Here is an 18,643-nt window from a genome sequence, read left to right as displayed (position 1 = left end):
ACATAGCTGCATCACAGAGGAGGGAGGGAGGGAGGGAGGGAGGGAGGGAGGGAGGGAGGGAGGGAGGGAGGGAGGGAGGGAGGGAGGGAGGGAGGGAGGGAGGAAGGAAGGAAGGAAGGAAGGAAGGAAGGAAGGAAGGAAGGAAGGAAGGAAGGAAGGAAGGAAGGAAGGAAGGAAGGAAGGAAGGAAGGAAGGAAGGAAGGAAGGAAGGAAGGAAGGAAGGAAGGAAGGAAGGAAGGAAGGAAGGAAGGAAGGAAGGAAGGAAGGAAGGAAGGAAGGAAGGAAGGAAGGAAGGAAGGAAGGAAGGAAGGAAGGAAGGAAGGAAGGAAGGAAGGAAGGAAGGAAGGAAGGAAGGAAGGAAGGAAGGAAGGAAGGAAGGAAGGAAGGAAGGAAGGAAGGAAGGACCACAAAATAGTAAACAAACAAACCATCAAAAAACCCCAGAAGGCAAAGGAGGAAATAAAGTAGATGACCAGTAGAGCTATTTAGGAGAGCAGGTCTTGGGGTCAGATAATGACTTTACAGGGATGTATGCCTTACTAATGGAGAGTAAAGTTTAGCTATTTATTTAAGTAGGAATCAATTGAATAAATTAATTCCCTTATCAGGGATTAATATCTGATGAGTAACAGGAAATACTAGAAGTCAGGGAGCAAAATGAACATTTTTCCAGACAGGCTAGTCAGCACAGAAGTAAGGCCCAGAATTTCTGCCATTGATCAAGACCAGGGGAGGAGAGGAGGCCAAATTGTTCCTCTAGCTTGGAAGGAGCAATGAGCAGAAGAAAGGTCCATTACTAGCAGTTTGGGAACTCGGCTTGGTTTTTATAGGTGCAGTTACCAGGCAGAAGTGTTTCTAGCATACTGCAGGCATGGGTACTGTGAGTGAGCCACCCATGTCTTGTCTTCTGATTAATTTAGCCTGTGCTGGTAGTAACACAGAGAGGGACTGCTTGGAATGAAAGTCTGGTCACAGGACAGGTCTTAGTGGAGGCAGGTCTTCCTCAAAGTTAGCACCTCATAGCAGTTTAACATGAAAATCAACACATAAATGAGACACAAAACTAAATTTCTTTTGAAGGTACTCCCTTGAGTTCAGAGTTAAGGACCTCATGAAGAAGGGAAAGCTGAGAAAGCAAGCAAGCAAGCCATCCTTTCTGCAAGTTCAGTGTATGAATGCCTCATGCTATTGACAGTCTTGCTTCCTTAATTTATGTGAAAAAGCTTGCAGGAGAATATCCCAACATCTTGGAATATTAGTGCAATGTATTCCAACACTTCTAATATTAATATCAGAGCCCCGCTACAGCTGCAGGCATGTTCCATGTGCTGAATGGACAGCATAAAATGTGCATCCTAACATGCTGTTCACCTCATCTGACATTTTGCTCATGGTTTATTATTCAATAGTAATACTTGATTTGGGTTTTCCTGGAGGTGCATACCATGTATTATAGGCTACACAACAAACAGGTCAACATAATAAATGAATTATTCCTAACACCTATGTACTTTGAAAACTTATTCCTGACTCTTGTAGGCTTGTCACCAAGAATAGCTATGAGTATCCCCTCCTCCATACAATTAGGCAAAAAGCTAAAAATCTTACAAAGAGGTGCAAAACTAGAGCATACATGATACCTTGCACTATTATATAACGTGAAAAAGGTTATTAACAAGGAACTCAAATGAACTCAAAACATGATACCACAGTAAACCGACCTTTGCAAGGTGTTGCTACCGAGGCCCCCAGCTTGCACTCTGGCTGCTTTTCAGCTTCAAGCAGCCACAGTGTGGACGTGATTTCTACTGTTCCCTCTTTTGCTGCTTTTGAGCATCTCACACTGCTTCGTAAATTTATGTTAACAATCCCTCTCTCTGTGAAAAAATTGCTACCACCCCTTGTGACAGATATGTAATTCAGGCACAAAGACAGAGAGATTCTTCAAATCCATATAAATATTAAAAGCTGCATCTAGGTGCTCAGCTGGTTTTCATCAGCTTGGAAAGCATCTGTCAGTGACTTGAGGCAACTACACACGCAGGTGCTTTGGATTTGATGTGGATAGGCTACAGATCCTATCTGTCCTGGCAACATGGAGCAAAGCAGTGAACTGAACTCTGGTCAGTGTCCTCCAATATGGCTGGTCTTCCTTTCCCTCTTTGTTTTTCCCTGGAACAAAGTTCTTCTTCTATAAGTATCTACCCTGTGTCATAATTAAACCAAGTGTATTTCAGTATTCCTGCTACCTATTTGCAAACTTAGTCATTGTGAAGGCTTGCTTAAAATTCTAGTGTAGATGGCCCCAAAACTGCCCTAGTAGATGTCTTAGAAAAGAAGTGTACGTGCTCCAGCAAAAAAAAAAAAAAATATATATAAATAAGGGAATAAGACACTGCCACTGCTGTTTAAATTGCTTCCTCTCTTTAATTAAAATAAAACCAGAAACACTGATATAAGACAATACATCAAAAGTTATTCACTGGAAAGAAAACCCCGAAAATACCAAACATATGTGACATTTCGTTCCTGATCAAAAATGATTATATGTATCAGCTGATCCTTCCAAAAGTCGGGATATGTAACATTTGATGTACACATTTGGAAAATGCAATGCAATCTTGAAACCTGTATTTTAAAATCCAGAATAATATGCTGTTGATATTTGCCATAAAGCTCAGTAATAGTGACTCTAAAGCTGCACTTTAGCATGCCATTTTCCTCGTCCCTCTGCAGGTGTGACATACTGTACCTGCAGCCTTGAGAAGCCAAGATTCCTTGGGATGTTCTTGCCTTGGAGATTTCGTCAAGTAGATCCTCTTACTGACATCTGAACCCAGGATGACCTTGGACCATGCGGACATGCTAGAATTTCACACGACTCATCTCTGTAGGTATTATATAGTCTGAAGCCAAAATATCAGGGGAATTTGTTGTCCTATAAATACAGACCTGTATTTTGCAATAAATACTTAGATGAGGACTAGCTTTGTTACATAGCACAGCCCCTGTGCCTGCCAGAGGGCTGGCAGCTGCCTGGTCTCCATATTCAACCAGCAGATGATGCCCTGGTTATCTGACGTAGGGATTAGATTAATTACCATAAATGTCTTCTCATAATACATACTTTTAAAAGGATTTATTTAATAACAGATGGGAAAACACACTTGTTCCCACACTGTAAAAAATAAAATAATTCATCAATAAGTGTATTACTTTTGTTAGCTTCTAGTTCTTCTGGAATCTATGGCTACATTTCAATACTGGCTCAAGTTATGCTCACAGACTGTTTTTCTTATGATTATTTAAATTAATTGATGATTTTAAGCACCACTAGAGGGCACAGAATTATAACAATATTTCTTAATGGATCACAAAAAGTACATCAGGAACTGGAGTTCAGTGATGTTCAGTTTATTGGCCTAATCATCAGTTCAAAGCCTCATTCCTATCAACAGTGATGCACGTGTGCTGCTGTGAGCTGTGCCATTGCCCACACCAGCAATTGAACAAAGCTCAAGGGTTAGTGCCCCTGGCACAGAGGCCTGGCGCAGTGGGTTGGAATGACTATGTGCTCTCACTTGAAGTTTGGCTTTCCAGAATTTCAGTATCAGCTCTCAAATCAAAGTGACTAAGGCCACTAGAGTTTAAATCTAAGCGTGATTCTGGAGGAGTGGCTGATGGTAAAGGCATGCTGTACATCTTCAGCTGTAAATGAGTACATAGGGATGAGAAAAAAGAAGAGTATAAACACTTGCGTATATCAAACCAGGGAAATGCAAACAAGTAGTAAATGAAGGATTAACTAACACAATTTACAATTCAAAGAAAGAAGAGTAGATATGTGCCACTGGAAAGCTTAAATATTAATGGGATTTCTGTGGATAGTTGTATCAACTATTTAACATCTGTTTTGACATGTGTGCTGTTTCTGCCATCCCTTATCACGAGTCTGAGTGGCCACTGTGGTTCACATGTTAAAAAGTTCCTGTCTGAACTGGCCTGCAGTGGAGGAGAAAGTGTAGGGAAGACAGGAGGAAGTTTAAACTCATCATTCAAAGACATCTGATTGAATGGCATTGCACACACTGTAGCAACGATGTGATGTGTCCATGTTGCATTAGTAGGGGCACAAGTTAATATTCACTGCCAGAATGTGAAATGAGTCTTACAGTTTCTTCTTTTCTGAGAGTTGAAGACCATGCGTTAATCAAAGCTCGAGAGCCTGGTCTCTAACTAGCCAGCACAAAGGAAAAAAACCCCGAAAATTAATTTCTGAGTGTTTCTATTGAATTTCGCTTAATATTAGCATACACCTTACTGTTTTTCATTAACACTTCAGGAATTAGCGTCGCATTTTCACATCGTGGCGCTCAGGCTGCAAAACCAGTGACATGCAGCCTCATGAAGTGGGTGCCGAAGTGCCGGGGGGCGGCTCGTCCTGTACCCGGGGCAGCGCGGGGCTCCCAGGCATCGCCGGGGCACGGCGGGCGCTGCCGAGCTGCGGCCCCAGGGGCGGCACGGGCGGCGATTGCCCGCAGCAGGCGGCCGCGGGGTGCGGGGGGAGTGCAGGGGATGGCCGGGGGTCGCCCGCCGAGCACGGGCGATAACCCACGGGAAAAGCGGGCGCGGTGCGGCGGCCGGGCGGGCAGCGCGGTGCGGCCGCGCCTGCGGGTGCCGGGGTGGGTGGTGTTTTTTTCCGCAAGCTCACCTTGATGCGGCGGGGCGTAAAAGGGCCGCGGTCGGCAGGGGGAGCATCGCTGTCTCGGCGCAGCGCGGGCACCGAGCGGCGGCACCGCTGCGCTCCGGCCGCACCGCGCCGGGGCCGGAGCTGACGGGGGCCGTGAGGGAGCCCGCGGGAAGGGCAGGCCCGCCGCTGCCCCAGGGATCGGCTGTCTCGCCGCCGCACGAGGCCGGGACACGGCGGAAGCGCCGGAGCGGCGTGCCGGGCCGCGCCGCCCCCTCGGGGGGACACTCGGCGGCTCGTCTGCGCTGCCCCGCCCGGGCCGGCCGTGCTCCCTGCCCGCAGAGGGGTCCCGCCGCCGGCCGATCCTCCCCCGCGCCGCCGCCGGGACTTACGGCACTTTCGTGACTTTCTCGGACTTACATGGACATTTCCCGGGAGCGCGCGTAGAACGCGGGCGCCGCGTCCCGCCAGCCGCTCTCCGTCCGCCTCACCGCGGGCACCGCCGCTGCCGCTGCCGCTCGCGCCCCGGGACGCGAAGGCTCCGGGCGGCGCGGCCCCCGCCTGCCCCCACCGGCCCGCCCGCCTCGCCGACTTTCACCGCCGCTCGGAGCGAGAGCAACAGCTTGCCCGGCCCGGCCGAGCCGAACGACGCGGGAGGCAGCGAGGGAGCGGGCGGCGGCGGGCACCGCCGAGCCGCGGCCTCTCCGCCGGAGCCGCGAGGAGCTGCCCTCCCTCCCTCCTCCCCGTCCCGGGCCGCGGAGCCACGCCGGGCGGCGCTGCGGGGACCGGCGGCGGGGCTCCGCCGCCCGGGAGGAGAGCGCGCCCGGGGGGGCGCCCGCTCCCTCGCCGGGGCCCCCGCGAAGCTGCCGCAGGCCGGCCCGCCGCGCCGGGCGCCCAAAGTGGCCCGCGCCCCCGCGCCCCGCGGGCGCCGCCCGGAGACCCTCGGCCCCCGCTGCCTCTTGCGGGCTGCTGCCGCGGGGTGCCTGGCCGCCGCCGCCCGCGCCCTGCTCCGCCGCGGCCCCGGCGCCCGCTCCGGCGCCCGGGGTGATGCCATGCCCCGCAACCACGGCGGCGGGGAGGAGGGCGGCTCCGCGGGGCTCTGGGTGAAGAGCGGCGCGGCAGCTGGCATGAAGGATGTGGAGTCGGGCCGGGGCAGGGCGCTGACGAGCTCAGCGGCCCGCGGCGACGGCCTGCTGCTCCTGGGCACCGGCGGCGCGGCCGCCCCCGCCGGGCTGCGGGAGGGCCGCCGCGGGAAGCACGGCGCCCGCATGAGCCTGCTGGGGAAGCCGCTGTCGTACAGCAGCGGACCGAGCTGCCGCAGGAACGCCAAGTACCGCCGCCTGCAGAACTACCTGTACAACGTGCTGGAGCGGCCCCGCGGATGGGCCTTCGTCTACCACGCCTTCGTGTGAGTACCGACCCGCTCCCCTCTCCTCCCGTCCCGTCGCGTCCTGTCCTGTCCCGAGCCCTCCCGTTCGTCCCACGGTCTGCCTCCCACACCTGTCCTGAGCAGCGCCCCGCCGCACGGCGCGGCTGGTACCTCCACCCCTGCCCCTCGGTCCCCGGGCATCACTCCTGCCGGGACACGGGGAGTACGAGTACCCCACGAGTCGCGCCGAAAGTGCCCGGGAGGAGTCACCGGAGGCGCGGGAGCCGCTGCCACCTGCGGCGCGGCTCTCCGCGGGCGGCGGGAAATCCCGCGCAGCCCTGGGTGGGAGGTGATGGGGGGAAAGCTCGGTTCAGCCGGCAGAGAACCGGCGGGGAGCACGGCAGGGAGCACGGCAGGGAGCACATGCTCGCTGGTCTCCCGGGCGCCCGAGGCAGCCGGTGTGCGCGGGGGGAGACTGCACGGCGCTCCCGCTGATGCCGCACGCCGGCCTCGAGATTAGACGGAGCGAGGGGTGCCGGCGGCTGCCGGGTGCTCCCCGGGGACAGTGGGCACGCCAGCGGTACCCGCGGCGCCTGTCCTGCCGAGCGGACACCGAGCGCTGCGCGGTTTGAAAAGTTACCGCGGCGGAGCCGCAGCGCTCGGTTCTGCCTCCGGAGTGTTCTCCGGGCGCCCCTGGTCCCCGCCTCGCAGGGAGTGCGGCTGACGGCGCCTTCCCACGCGGGAGCTCGCCGCGGGATGCTGCGCCTCAGGTGCGGCCACCTGCCGCTGGCAGCGTGCGGCGAGCGGCGCCGGTGCCTGCGGCTGCTGAGCTTTGGTCTCAGCAAGTGACGGTTCCTGCCGCACTCATCCTGAAAAAGCCCGCGACGGAAATCTGTGTTCCGTCCCATCGCTCAGCGGAGAGCGGTGCTGTCACCGCGCTGCGAAACTTGTGCTGCTTTAACTTCAAGAGGCTTGCCCTGGACACCTGTGCGAGGGGACCCGTGGCTGTCGCTGCTTGCTTGCAGTGTCCTTGGGGTCAGCCGTGCTCCTCAGTTCATTAGCAATCCTCTGGTTTTATGGGTTTTGGTAGTATTCGGGGGAAAGGCCCTACTCAAAATCCTTTTTGATGGCTGCGCAAAACAAGCGGCAAAGTCTGTCAAGGAGTTGTAACAGTGGATCATATTTATGGGTGAAAACGTGACCAATTACAGAGGAAGGAAGTTAAGCATTTCTGTATTGGGGATATAATACAATTTATTGTTATGTTTGACTATAGGAAATACATCATAAACGAATCAGAATATTTAACTGATAAGCTGTAAGTAACTGTATTTGTTCCAGGATAGTCACGGAAATCAAGCTAGCGGCTGCAGCATCTTGGCTAAAAAAAGCAGCTGTTCCCTAAAAGCTGTTTGAAAGCATAAATAGTGCTCCTCTCCCAGCAGTAGGGGAACCCTCAAATCTTACTTTAATAGCAGCTGTTGTAAGTAAAATGTGCCAAAAACATGGCAGTCTGATTAATAAGATAATTTGTGGAAAGATTCATTTAGTAGATGACAATTACTATAGACAGCAAGTAGTAGAAATGTGCTCAATGTCATATATTATTCAGTAAAAGGATTTTTGTCCACTTAAAAGATCTTCCCATTATTTCTGTTTTACTCTGAAAATCAACTCTTACACCCAAAATGTTCTTCTTGGAGGGCATTTATTTGGTACATTTTGCTGTCTGGGTCCTTACAGGTGTTTTTCTGTGGCCTAGATGGATGTAAATTAGTATTGCAACAACCACCAAAATATGTACTAGGAATCATTTTATGTCAGTGCCTGAAGTTGCCAGCCAAAATATGCAAATGATAGTTTTGGACCTTTTTGTTTGAGTTCGTCATAGAAATCTTTAAAACCAGAAAAGTTCGAGTTAGAAATACAGCTGAGAAGTTTAAACCTTTAAAAAAAATTAAAAAAAAAAAGGTGGTAAATTTCCAACCGGAGTGTAGTCATGACACAGCAGCGCTGTAAACAAGGAAGATTGCCAGCTGCGTTTAGATAATTGCCTGCATAGAAAGAGTGCCAGTTTTAATTTTTAATTGCAAATGGCAATTTTGGCAAATGTAATGCCAGCATTACATCTTTTATCTGAACAGATCTGTGTGAAAGATCTTGAAACATTACTGTAGTATAAGACACCTAGTAATATTATTACCTTAAAGTATCTGTCACTGATACAGTGTTTAAGGTGCGTTTGAAGTTCCATTGGATTTCAGTTTGACAGCCATCCTTATTGCCAGTGATGCCACAGTCTACAAATTATTTTAATGTGTTTGTATAATTCTGATTTAATCACAGTCAGATAATAGGATAATATTTATGGTGTTTCCAGGCTCATTTTTTCCCAGCCACTTGATCGAATATAGTTGCATCTTGGAAAACAGATTTTTTTACAGAATTAAAAACCAAACCAAAACAAAAAAGCCACAGCTATTTGAAAAAAGCAGTCTTGAGACGAGTAGCTTAGGGTTGCAAAGACATTACAAAGTACATGGAGGAGATGTCTGTTTCTACCAGTGCTAAGCTATTCTTGACTGCAGTGCAGCCCATTATAGCTCTGTACTATTTCTGTTACAGGAATGGGCTATCTGGGGTGAGACCTTTTCAGTAGATCACTGGTCTCCTGAAACCTCACTCTGATATGCAGGTTGAAGTCATGCAAGGGTGGTTACAGAGTTTTGGTTCTAAAGACTTGGATCTAGCAGTTTAGATTTGCGTGTTTATTTTTTAAATAAGAATTGAAGATTTGTTACAAATAAGAAATCATTCATGCAGTGGTATTGATGATATTTTAATGTATCACTCCCATAGGGGAAAACACTTCAGAGCTGAGAACTATGCCCAGTTAGCTCTTTTTTTTTGTTCTTGCCCTTTCAAATAAGATAAAAATAGGCCAGCCACCTAAGGAATGAGTGTTGTGACCTACATTCAGAAGTCAATTGGTTAGTTTATTTGTAAATACAAACCTGCCAGATTCTAAAAAAGACAGCTATTTTGCAAACTTCTGCAGCCAGGGGAAGAAGTTACTCTCGAGCAAAGGCCTTTGATTTCAGTAAAGTTGTGCTGGAGAGCAGAGCCATAAATGATATGTTTCTTGAATCCTTTTTTGTGCGCCTCAGTAGTTCTTTACATTGAAACTCCTATTAAAATTTAAGATCTTTCCTGCAAGTTTTTGAAAACCTTCATTTGAGATACTGCTTTATGCCACACCACATCACCTACACATGGAGCCATGTGCATATTTAACACGTGTGCTTACATTAAAAGGCTGTGACTTTTCAAAAGCATTGTCTTGGAGTGTCACAGCATTTCTTTCTGTTATTGCTGTTGCACTTTATTATGGCTTGTTTGGTGTCATAAAAATGTGCAGCCATTGCCTTAGAATGATCAAAGGGGAATTCCAGATTTGTTGCAAATTTCACTCTGGATTTCATCTTCAGTTATCATAAGGGCTTTGTATTATTTTTGTTCTTAATTGACGTTCTGAAAATGAGATGGCATGAGATGTTCAGAAACAAAATACTGCTCTTTGATACTGTTTATACTGGTAGGATATAATTAGTTGCATAAGTTTCCTAATTTAACATGTTGGATTTATTTCAGGAATAATAAAGTTTCTGTTTCTTACTGACTTCTTTGTAATGTATTCCATGCAGAAGTCTTTGACGTTTGTTGTGGGGATGTCCTTCGCTTTCCAAAGCTACCAACTTTTGCTCTGGAAGCTTCTGAATTCCAAATCACACATCTGGATGTGTGCACAAGGGTGGGAACACGTTGCATGGCCTGTATTGATAGGTTTTCATGGACATCCCCCACTGGCCACTGCAGAAGAAAAGATGCAGCATGAGCTGAATTGCAAGAGCCTGTACAGTATTATTCTTGTCTTTTGTGTTATTGATGGAAAAATGACTGAAAAATTATTTATGAAAAAAATGTAATGATGCTATCAAAGATTTAACTAGCTATTTTAGCCTTCCAGATCTGCTGGAAAGGATATAGCTCAGTAATGATCAGGAATGGCTGTTGACCAGCAGGTCTTTGCATGTGAGCTAGCAGAGCTGCATCACACTGTGCCCTTGGTATAATAATGGACGCTCCTTATTCTGATTAGAAAACCAGTCATGTGCAACACCCAAAGGACTTGCTTGTTCTCATGCTATTGAAAGTAGGAGAAATTATTTTATCTCTTTCTTTTTTCCATCTTCTGGCAGCTAATGAACTAATTCCCGGTGCTTTATGGGTAACTGTACAGCTTTCATCTTTTCAGGCACCATTTCAGAGTCAGGATCTGTTGCTGTTAGGGCAACAATGTATTTCTATATGTTTGTTAAAACAAATAAAAACATGATATTTACAATTAACAAACAACAGCATTGACAACATAAATATGTAGCAAATCAAGTCTTATTGAGTACTGAGGAGATGCAAATTTAAAATTCTTTAACTGTAGCACACAAACCTTAGTAGCACTTTCTTTCAGGTACAGTGAATTAAAGTGGATATTTAAATGCCCTTCAGCAGTGATTTGCTGCATTTGAAGCAGTCTGTGATTCTATACATGTGCATATTTCTCATTGTTTTGAAGGAACCTTAGGAAGTTACCCAGTCCAGCTGGGAGATACACTCTTCCCAGTCGTGTGAGGTGGCTTTGTCTGGACAGGCCCTAAATTTCCCTGGTTGAAAATCCCACCACCTTGCTGAATAACCTGCAGGTCTGCAACCTGCCTGTTGAAAAAAGAGGGGGTTTGACATGGGGAGGGAAGAATGGAAGAGCTACCCTGAACCTCCCAAGTGGCAATTTATGGTCATTGTCCCTTTATATATGTTCTGTCACTGCTGAGAAGATTTTGGCTTCTTTATCATTTTGATTTACCTTCAAGTAGATGTAGGCTGCTACAGGGTCACCTGTTAGATCACCCTTCTGTCAGACCAAACATGCTCAGCTCCATCAACTGCTCCAAGACAAAAGCTCAAGGCTCCTGAGTATCATGGTTGCTCTCCAGCATCTCCTCTGTCTTCTTCACATCCCTGTTCAGCTGGGATCACTGACTGCCCTAGTGTGCAAGACCATGCTGAGTAGAGAAGAAAACTTTTTCAGTCTGCCAGTCCCAGTGGCAGACTGTGTAGTTGCTTGCTGCTTGCCTTATATCTGACAAAATCATGCTGTTGCCTTGCTCAACCTCCTGTGTCCACAGAAATGCCCTTTTTGCTGGGCCTGCCCCCCGAACAGTGGGTTCCCAGCCTGAATGGATACATGGGATTGTTCTGCACCAGGTGCAGATGTCTGCTTTTCCCTTAGCTGTGCTCAGAGATGTTTATGGTCGCATCCGGTATTTTCTTGTTCTGTCGCAGTCGTTGTGTACTGGCCAGAGCAGTGGAGATGGCACAGTCTTTAAAAACTTTGCCCTCTTTGTCCTTTTCTTTGTGATTAGTAGAGAAGACTGAATGTTCAGCCATGCTTCATTCCTCCTCTTTCCTGGTGCTGTTTATGGACAGCAGACCTCTCCTGGAACCCTGTCATGGGCACTAAATAACATCTAGCTTCTATTTTTTGCTTGGTTTTTTTTTTTGTTGGTTTGTTGTTTGGTTTTTTGTTGTTGTTCTTTTTTGGGGGGGAGTGAGTTGTTTATTTTTGTTGTGGTGGTGGTGTTTTTTGTTGATGTTGTTTTGTTGTTGTTGTTGTTGGAGAGTTATTTTCCACCTCAGGATTTTCAGTAGATAAGTATCAGGAATGTTTATGCTACCTTAGTAAAATGACGTTTATTTTTTGAGGATTGATCTACTAAATTTTCTCATTTGTACTAGCTTTACTTTCTGACTCAAGAATGGTTATCCAAGGGAAGCGCCTAATTTTCTATAAAAAACAAAATAGATCCACAGCTTTCCACAAAGAAGACTGCAAAAGGCTTGCTTTGAGAAAAAGTCACCAAGAACTGGATGAGGGAAAGTTCATGCACGTGGACTTTCTTCTATTTGTCATAAGGTTTATTTCTTAAATAAGATTAGGAATTGTGTTTCGGAATGTGGATAGTAGGTTTGTATTGGAGTTTCAAATTAATCTACAACCTTTGCAAGCAGAATCTTCCTCCTCTTAAAGCAAGATATGAGTTAAGAGGTTTTTTTATAATTATCTTTTTGCTGTATTTTTTTCTCACATCACAAAACCCATGCTATGAGCATTAAATGTTGGGATGAGACTCCTATCTCAGATCTATTTTTCTTGGTGTGCCAGTCTTTGGAGAGGCATTTCTTGTCATTTTTATTGAGTGTCTTGTAGGATGTGGGGACTCTTGGGTAACTTTCCATGGTCTCATGTGATGAAAGAACCTGCCCAAAATTACAGATTTATTCTAAGGGATGGTATATGAATTTCTAGTATGGCATTAAATATGTGTTCTCAAAGGAGAAGTGGTTTTAGTGAATTAAAGGAAGAATTTATAAAGATTTTAATTGCCTGTGAGAAAGTATTTATGTGACAGATTTTCAAAGTAGGCCCTGAAGAGTATCTTAATGATCTAGACACCTTTCTTCACTGGGCACTTTTTAAAGTTTCTCTGTTGTTCAACTTTTCCAAACTTATTCAAAAATAGGTCATGATATCTATTCAGACTTGATCTCTTTGCATGCTCCAAGTTTGACTATATTTTTAATAGCTATTCACCCTGTTTTACTGTTGATTGTAACTTAATTAAGTTTCCTGAATTAGATGAAAGTACAATTGAACTAATATTTCACAAAAATTTCAAATAATTGTAGCATCAAATGGAATACCAATGATTATTCAATTAATAATAGTGATTTCCCTATTCATGAGAATAAGCATAATTAACATATTTAAGAAAGCTCATAAAAATGCAGTTAAATTTTTCATAATTGTTTCAATGGAAAGGAAAAGCACGTGGTTTGTTACTTTATTAATCTTCTTTTTATGGAGACAATCTATAGAAGGAAAACCTTTTATTCCTAGACAATGTAAACTGCTGACAGTGCAAATAAATCTCACTATAGTAAGGTAATTATTTCTTACTAATTCAAAGGTAAAACTTAGTTGCCAAGTGTTTAGCATTCTTATACGGCTCATATTTTCATCAATATAAATGATGAATATTAATGAAATTTGCAACTGATTTTAACTGAAGCAAAATAGAGTCTTCTGCTCTCAGGTAGAAAAGATGGAGGAGAAAGCATGAATAATACTTTCTATCAAAATATCTTTAACATGTATACATAGTAGACATAATTTACTATGTTGTTCCTACTGAGGCAGATGTTTTTATTTCACAGTAAATGTTGTTTTTTCTCATTAACATTAGCACCCATACCATTTCTCAACCATTAACACCATACAGCATGCATTCTTGGTTTTTAAGGTAATGCTGGTGCATTTAGACTCATTTGTAAACATGTGTTATATAAAATATACTGAGTTTGGGGGAACTTGCATTTCTTTTTTCTCCTTGTTTTCTCTGCAAGATTTTTTATTTCTTTTTGTAAATTGGTTTTACAGATTTCCTGTAAGAGAGCAGATGTAGATTACCCAAGAGATTGCCACCACAGGTCAGTTAAGGTAGAAAATTCTTGAATTGTTCAGTTTATCAATTGCAAAATAGTTTTAAGGAGTTGCCCTTTCATGTGCAAAATCCCCCTTCCCTTTAAAGATATTAATTAAAAGTTCAAAGGCTGTCTTATAGGTCAGCTGCACCTCATCAAGAAATATTTTCAATTTTCTGTTGAGCTTTAGATTTATCTTGTGATAGCTATCTGAGTTGCCGTGTAATTGCGTTACAGGAAGCTCAGCAAAACGTTCATCATTTGGGGCACTGAAGTGTAGTCTCAGACAGTGTCTTCTGCTTGAAAGACTCTGTGATTATTTCTTAATATGTATAGTCTGGTCCAGTGATGCAGAGGTGGACACAGTCCTCCAGCCAGGCATATCTGAAATTTTCTGTTTGGACTTCATCCAAGAAAATCTTTAAACATAAATGTGTGTGTTTTCCTTAACAGAGATGGACATAAATATGTCTCTAAGCATTTTCTTGAAGAGTGAATAGTTTTCAAAAGCATGAAGTACCTGCAGCTTCCTTTCATTATTCTATTGTGCATTCAATGGGTAATTCACTTTTTTCTCCCCACTTGTACAGAATGAAGTTTAACAAATGAATCATGCTCTTAAACTGATTAGAAATAATGAAGAAAGGAAGTTCAGTACCTGCCCACGACTTGATTTAAGCAATATATTCCTGTTTGTCTTGGCTTCTTTCTTGCTTTGAGACTCCATAGTTTGACCAAGCAAACATATTAATGCCTTTTGAGATTTCTGTAGAGTTTTAATTCTTTTATTGCAGTCACACCTGATACCATATGGAAGGAACTTTCTGCTGCCAGGAGTCAAATATGATCAAACCAAGAGAATAACTTTATGCTTTGAGAAAAAAAAAATGCTACTGAACACATTCAGATACTTCCTATTTTACTCGTGTCATAGATTAGAACACTTGCACACACTCTTGAGATCATTCAGTCAGAAACAGCATCTAACTTCTCCTAGGGCATTGAATTTAATTGCTTTATGTGGCCTAAGCTCATCCATAACCATGGTATCTAGAAGTAAATGCACAAATCTTTCCCTTTGAGCCTCTTCTGACAGGAGTGCACTTAAAAGTTACTGCTGGGCCTTTCTGAATATGGGTGAGAGTCCTGACCTACTTGAGAGTACCTTTTGTGGGAAAATTAAGATGAAATAGTGCTTTGGTTGCATTTCTATAGGTGGTGTAGATGGAAGGCCACTGATCCTTGACAATGAGTTTGAAAATGTAGGCCACTCTCTCTGTGAGAAAAGTCTCTGTAAGTGCATGTTTTTAACAGTGAAACTGCCCTGTCACAGGAGAGATGACAGGTGATGGCTCAGTTGAAGCTGGCTTGATGAGGCTGGTGTGAGAGCCACACTACTGCCAGGCTGGTAAGCAGGTGATGTCCTCTTCCCATCAGCTAGCCCAGCACTGGAGAAAATGAAATTTCCATGTTTCCAGAAAAATCACACAGTGAATTCATCAGCTTGAAAAACTCTTTAACATCCAAGAAAGTTAAGCTGACTGAAGCTAGAAGTATCTGAATTCATTAGGAGGAAAGAAGTCTCTTTTTCTGTTTGCATCTCTCTGCAGTTGATATCTATCTGTAAAGTCAGGTTGATTTGCATGTACCAGAAGAATCATTGCCACAGGAAGGAGCACAGTCTTGCTCTTTGCAGCTCTGTGCAGAAGGATCTGTGTAGACGGCAGGAAATGTAAACCCGTGTGTGAACAAGCTATGTGCAGGTATCTGTGCAACAGGGAGGGAAGAAGGAAGAGCCTATGCTGGCAGTGGGAGGGTTTTTCTTAGACCTGTCCTTTTGAATGTAGTTCTGAGAATTTAGAAGCATCAAATCACAGAATCATTCAGGTTGGGAAAGGTCTTTGAGATGATGGAGTCCAACCATGAATCTAACACTGCTAAATCCACCACTAAACCACATCTCTGAGTTCCCTATCTACCCCAGGTCTTTTAAATGCCTCTAGGGATGGGAAGTGAATAAACTTCCCTGAGCAGCCTGTTCCAATGCTTGACAATCCTTTCTGTGAAGAAACTTTTCCTAACATCCAATCTAAACCTCCCCTGGCACATCTTGAGGCCACTTCCTCTTGCCCTTTTGCTTGTTACTTGAAGAAGAAACCAACCCTCACCTCACTTCAATGGCCTTTCTTGTGCCTTGGGCCACACTTACTACAAATGTTAATATAACGTTTCTTCTTCAGGGAGGCTCCACTACACTTCAGGTGCAGCTATGGCTAGTTACAATAAGTGTGCATGCCCTCAAGTGACTTATTCAGCTTCTAGATGATGAATCTGTGCATGTTTCTCTCTTTGATATGTCCCAACCACATCTGCAGACCAAAGATGAAGCAGAATTCAGAATAAAAGACAAACAGCTTTGCTAATGTCTGGGGGCGTTGTAAATTTTTATATAATACAATTTGCTCAAGCAGATGTATTTCTTTCCCCTTAAACTTGGAAAATAGAGATTTCATTTAATGGTTGGAGATACAGTCTGAAAGGGAATTATCCTTCCTGAAAGGTCACACTGACTGCTGACTAAACTTGTGATTTGTCTTTGCAAATAATTTGTTTGCTGGGTGGGGTGTTGGAGTTGAGAGGTTATTGTTGGCTACGATGAGACAGATGATGGTCCTGAATTACAAATACTCTTGGAAGGAATTTTGACTTTCCTCCTGAAAATTCTTGTAGATATACGTTTTAGTGGTGTTATTAATAGATTTAGGTATTTACTAGAGTAATTACTAGAAACCATCAAACTGAACAGTGATAAATGCTCTATCTTTCCTTCATTAATGATGGCAGAAAGTCATCTGAATTACAGAGATTTTATAAAGCTTCTTTAGTTTTACTTGAGAAATTCTTCCTTGGAGAGAGGTAGGACTAATCTGAAATCTTCAATGCTCCCATGTTATATGGGGGCACTCTGCATGAGAATTTGCTCTTTGGAGTTATTACACGGGGAGAGTTATGGTGAGAGCATTTGTGGCACTGCAGAGGCAGAAGAAGTTATCTTTCTGTGTGGGAGCACAATCATTGAGGCAAGGGAGAATTCATGAAGGTCTACTTGACTGTAACCCTACTTGGTTGATACTATGTATTACTTTCAGGTTAGAAATGTGCTTGTCTTCTATTAATAATATGTTTTTAATATTTCTCCCCCTCCCCTTTTACCTGTTTTTTGTAGAGAGAAAGCTGAAGCAATAGTATGAGTCAATTTACTGGATTTATATGTAAATAAAACATGGTATTGACCTACATTTTTCTTCCATCGAGGTCTTGACCCTGTATGCAGATCTGAGGAAATATCACAACATGAAAGTTTTGTTCACTACCTGATTGTGTTCCTGATTGCTTTTCCTTTGGTAAATATTCATGTAAATCTTGCTGAAGCTGAGCCTCAGCTGGTTTATTCCCGTTTGGGTCCACTCTTTGCTGGAGCTGAGGTCACTTTTTAGCTGCTCTTACAGGTCATTCCATGGGAAGGGCTGCAGCTGGACAGCAAGATGCAGTCCAGTGTCTGACCTCCAGCATGGCTACATCTACATTTGGAGAAAAACCTGGGAGATGCATCTGAAATACCTCTGGAATTCAGAAACTCGGTGAGAAATGCAGTCCTCAGGGACTTATTCTGCAGAAAGGGATTCAGTCAGTCTTACTCTTGTCCAGGGAATTTTTCCTTGAAACCATAACTGAGTTAATAATACATGTGAAATATAAAAGACATCTAAAAGTATATTAATATTAGATTAAATGTTTTTATTGCTGATGTTCATGAATGGGAAAGCTGGAGCTGAAGTAACTGTCTCAAACTGAACACAATACCATGCCAGTAAGTTTCAGCAGGAAAGTATTTACTTGGAAAAATCCTTTGTATGATTTTGCTCTCCAGGATTTTTCATATATCCATATTTGTAAATTATCTCACCACAGTGAAAGGTCATAGCATTTTCGTTTTTGCTTGCCTTTATAAAAAACATTAGGAGTTAAATAGTATAGTGGATAGTGACTGAAAACTCAGATATGTTTAGATAAAACAGTGACATTTCAGATATGAAATTTTATCTCTACCTGGAAGATAAAATTTACTAGCAGAGCACTCATCAATATAAGAAATATGATTTTACAAATTTTGATTGTGTTTTTCAAGCTTATTAATTCATGACAAAATTGTATTCTTCTCTATAAAGTAAGACTTAAATGAAAATGATCCTGGCTGAAAGTATGAACAGTTGTAAAGATCTGGAAACAATTGCAGACTGATCAAGAGATCTGAAGTGTATTTTGGTTTTGGAAATGGGATCAGTAATGAGAGAGGCCCATTCATCTCCCAGTCTATATTTAGCATCCTGCAGTGCACCAGTGACTGCCTTCATCCCAGTGCAGCGTGTATCACAGTCATGGCTTCTGACCCCACAGGCTATCTGCTGTAGGCAGTATTTTGAGAAGGCTCAGTGGTAAAGTTCTGTCTTTTGGCCTTGTCTTTAAACGTGAGGCATACTGTAATGGATATGTGACCTTGGCAGGTTGTGCTGTTCCAAGTATGGATCTGTGGATTAATTTCCAGCTGAGGGCTGCCTTCCCTACCTCTAGAGGGTGTGCAGGTGGTGGCAACAAATCACTACACATACAGTTCATACTGTTTTCTGGCAGGAGAATAGAATTGCTGCCTTGCAGTCTAGCCCTGGGAATTGCTGGTTAGATGTTCCAAAAAACAATTAGCACGTTAATTTGATTAAAAACAGTATTTAATGAAGAACAATGGAAAATTGTTAGGACACCTTGTGAAAATGATGGCACATAAGAGGTACAGTTCTGGAGAATGTCATTTACTGATCTGCAAATTTTTTTCATGTAACAAATGGAGAATGTACAAGTTCATTATTAAATAATCCGAGCATTTAAATAATCCCGCATTTACCTAAATCACTGCAGACAACAGTTGTCAC

At 44.1% G+C, this 18,643-nt stretch overlaps 1 protein-coding gene across 5 annotated transcripts in view; it reads left to right on the top strand.

The window, feature by feature from the left end:
• Window positions 1-5,736: 5,736 nt before the first annotated feature.
• The window catches only part of KCNQ5 (potassium voltage-gated channel subfamily Q member 5), a 278,572-nt gene continuing 265,665 nt past the window's right edge, over window positions 5,737-18,643 (top strand). For 4 of the 5 annotated variants that reach the window (XM_058801550.1, XM_058801547.1, XM_058801551.1 and 1 more), the window contains exon 1: window positions 5,740-6,095. In XM_058801550.1, coding sequence (XP_058657533.1) covers window positions 5,740-6,095 — 356 coding nt within the window. Of the gene's footprint in view, window positions 6,096-18,643 lie in introns of all 5 variants that reach the window. The other variant, XM_058801552.1, reaches the window with a different exon arrangement.

This window comes from Ammospiza caudacuta, chromosome 3 (assembly GCF_027887145.1).
Source record: "Ammospiza caudacuta isolate bAmmCau1 chromosome 3, bAmmCau1.pri, whole genome shotgun sequence".
NCBI lineage: Eukaryota > Metazoa > Chordata > Aves > Passeriformes > Passerellidae > Ammospiza > Ammospiza caudacuta.
This window is presented reverse-complemented; position numbering and strand designations above follow the sequence as displayed.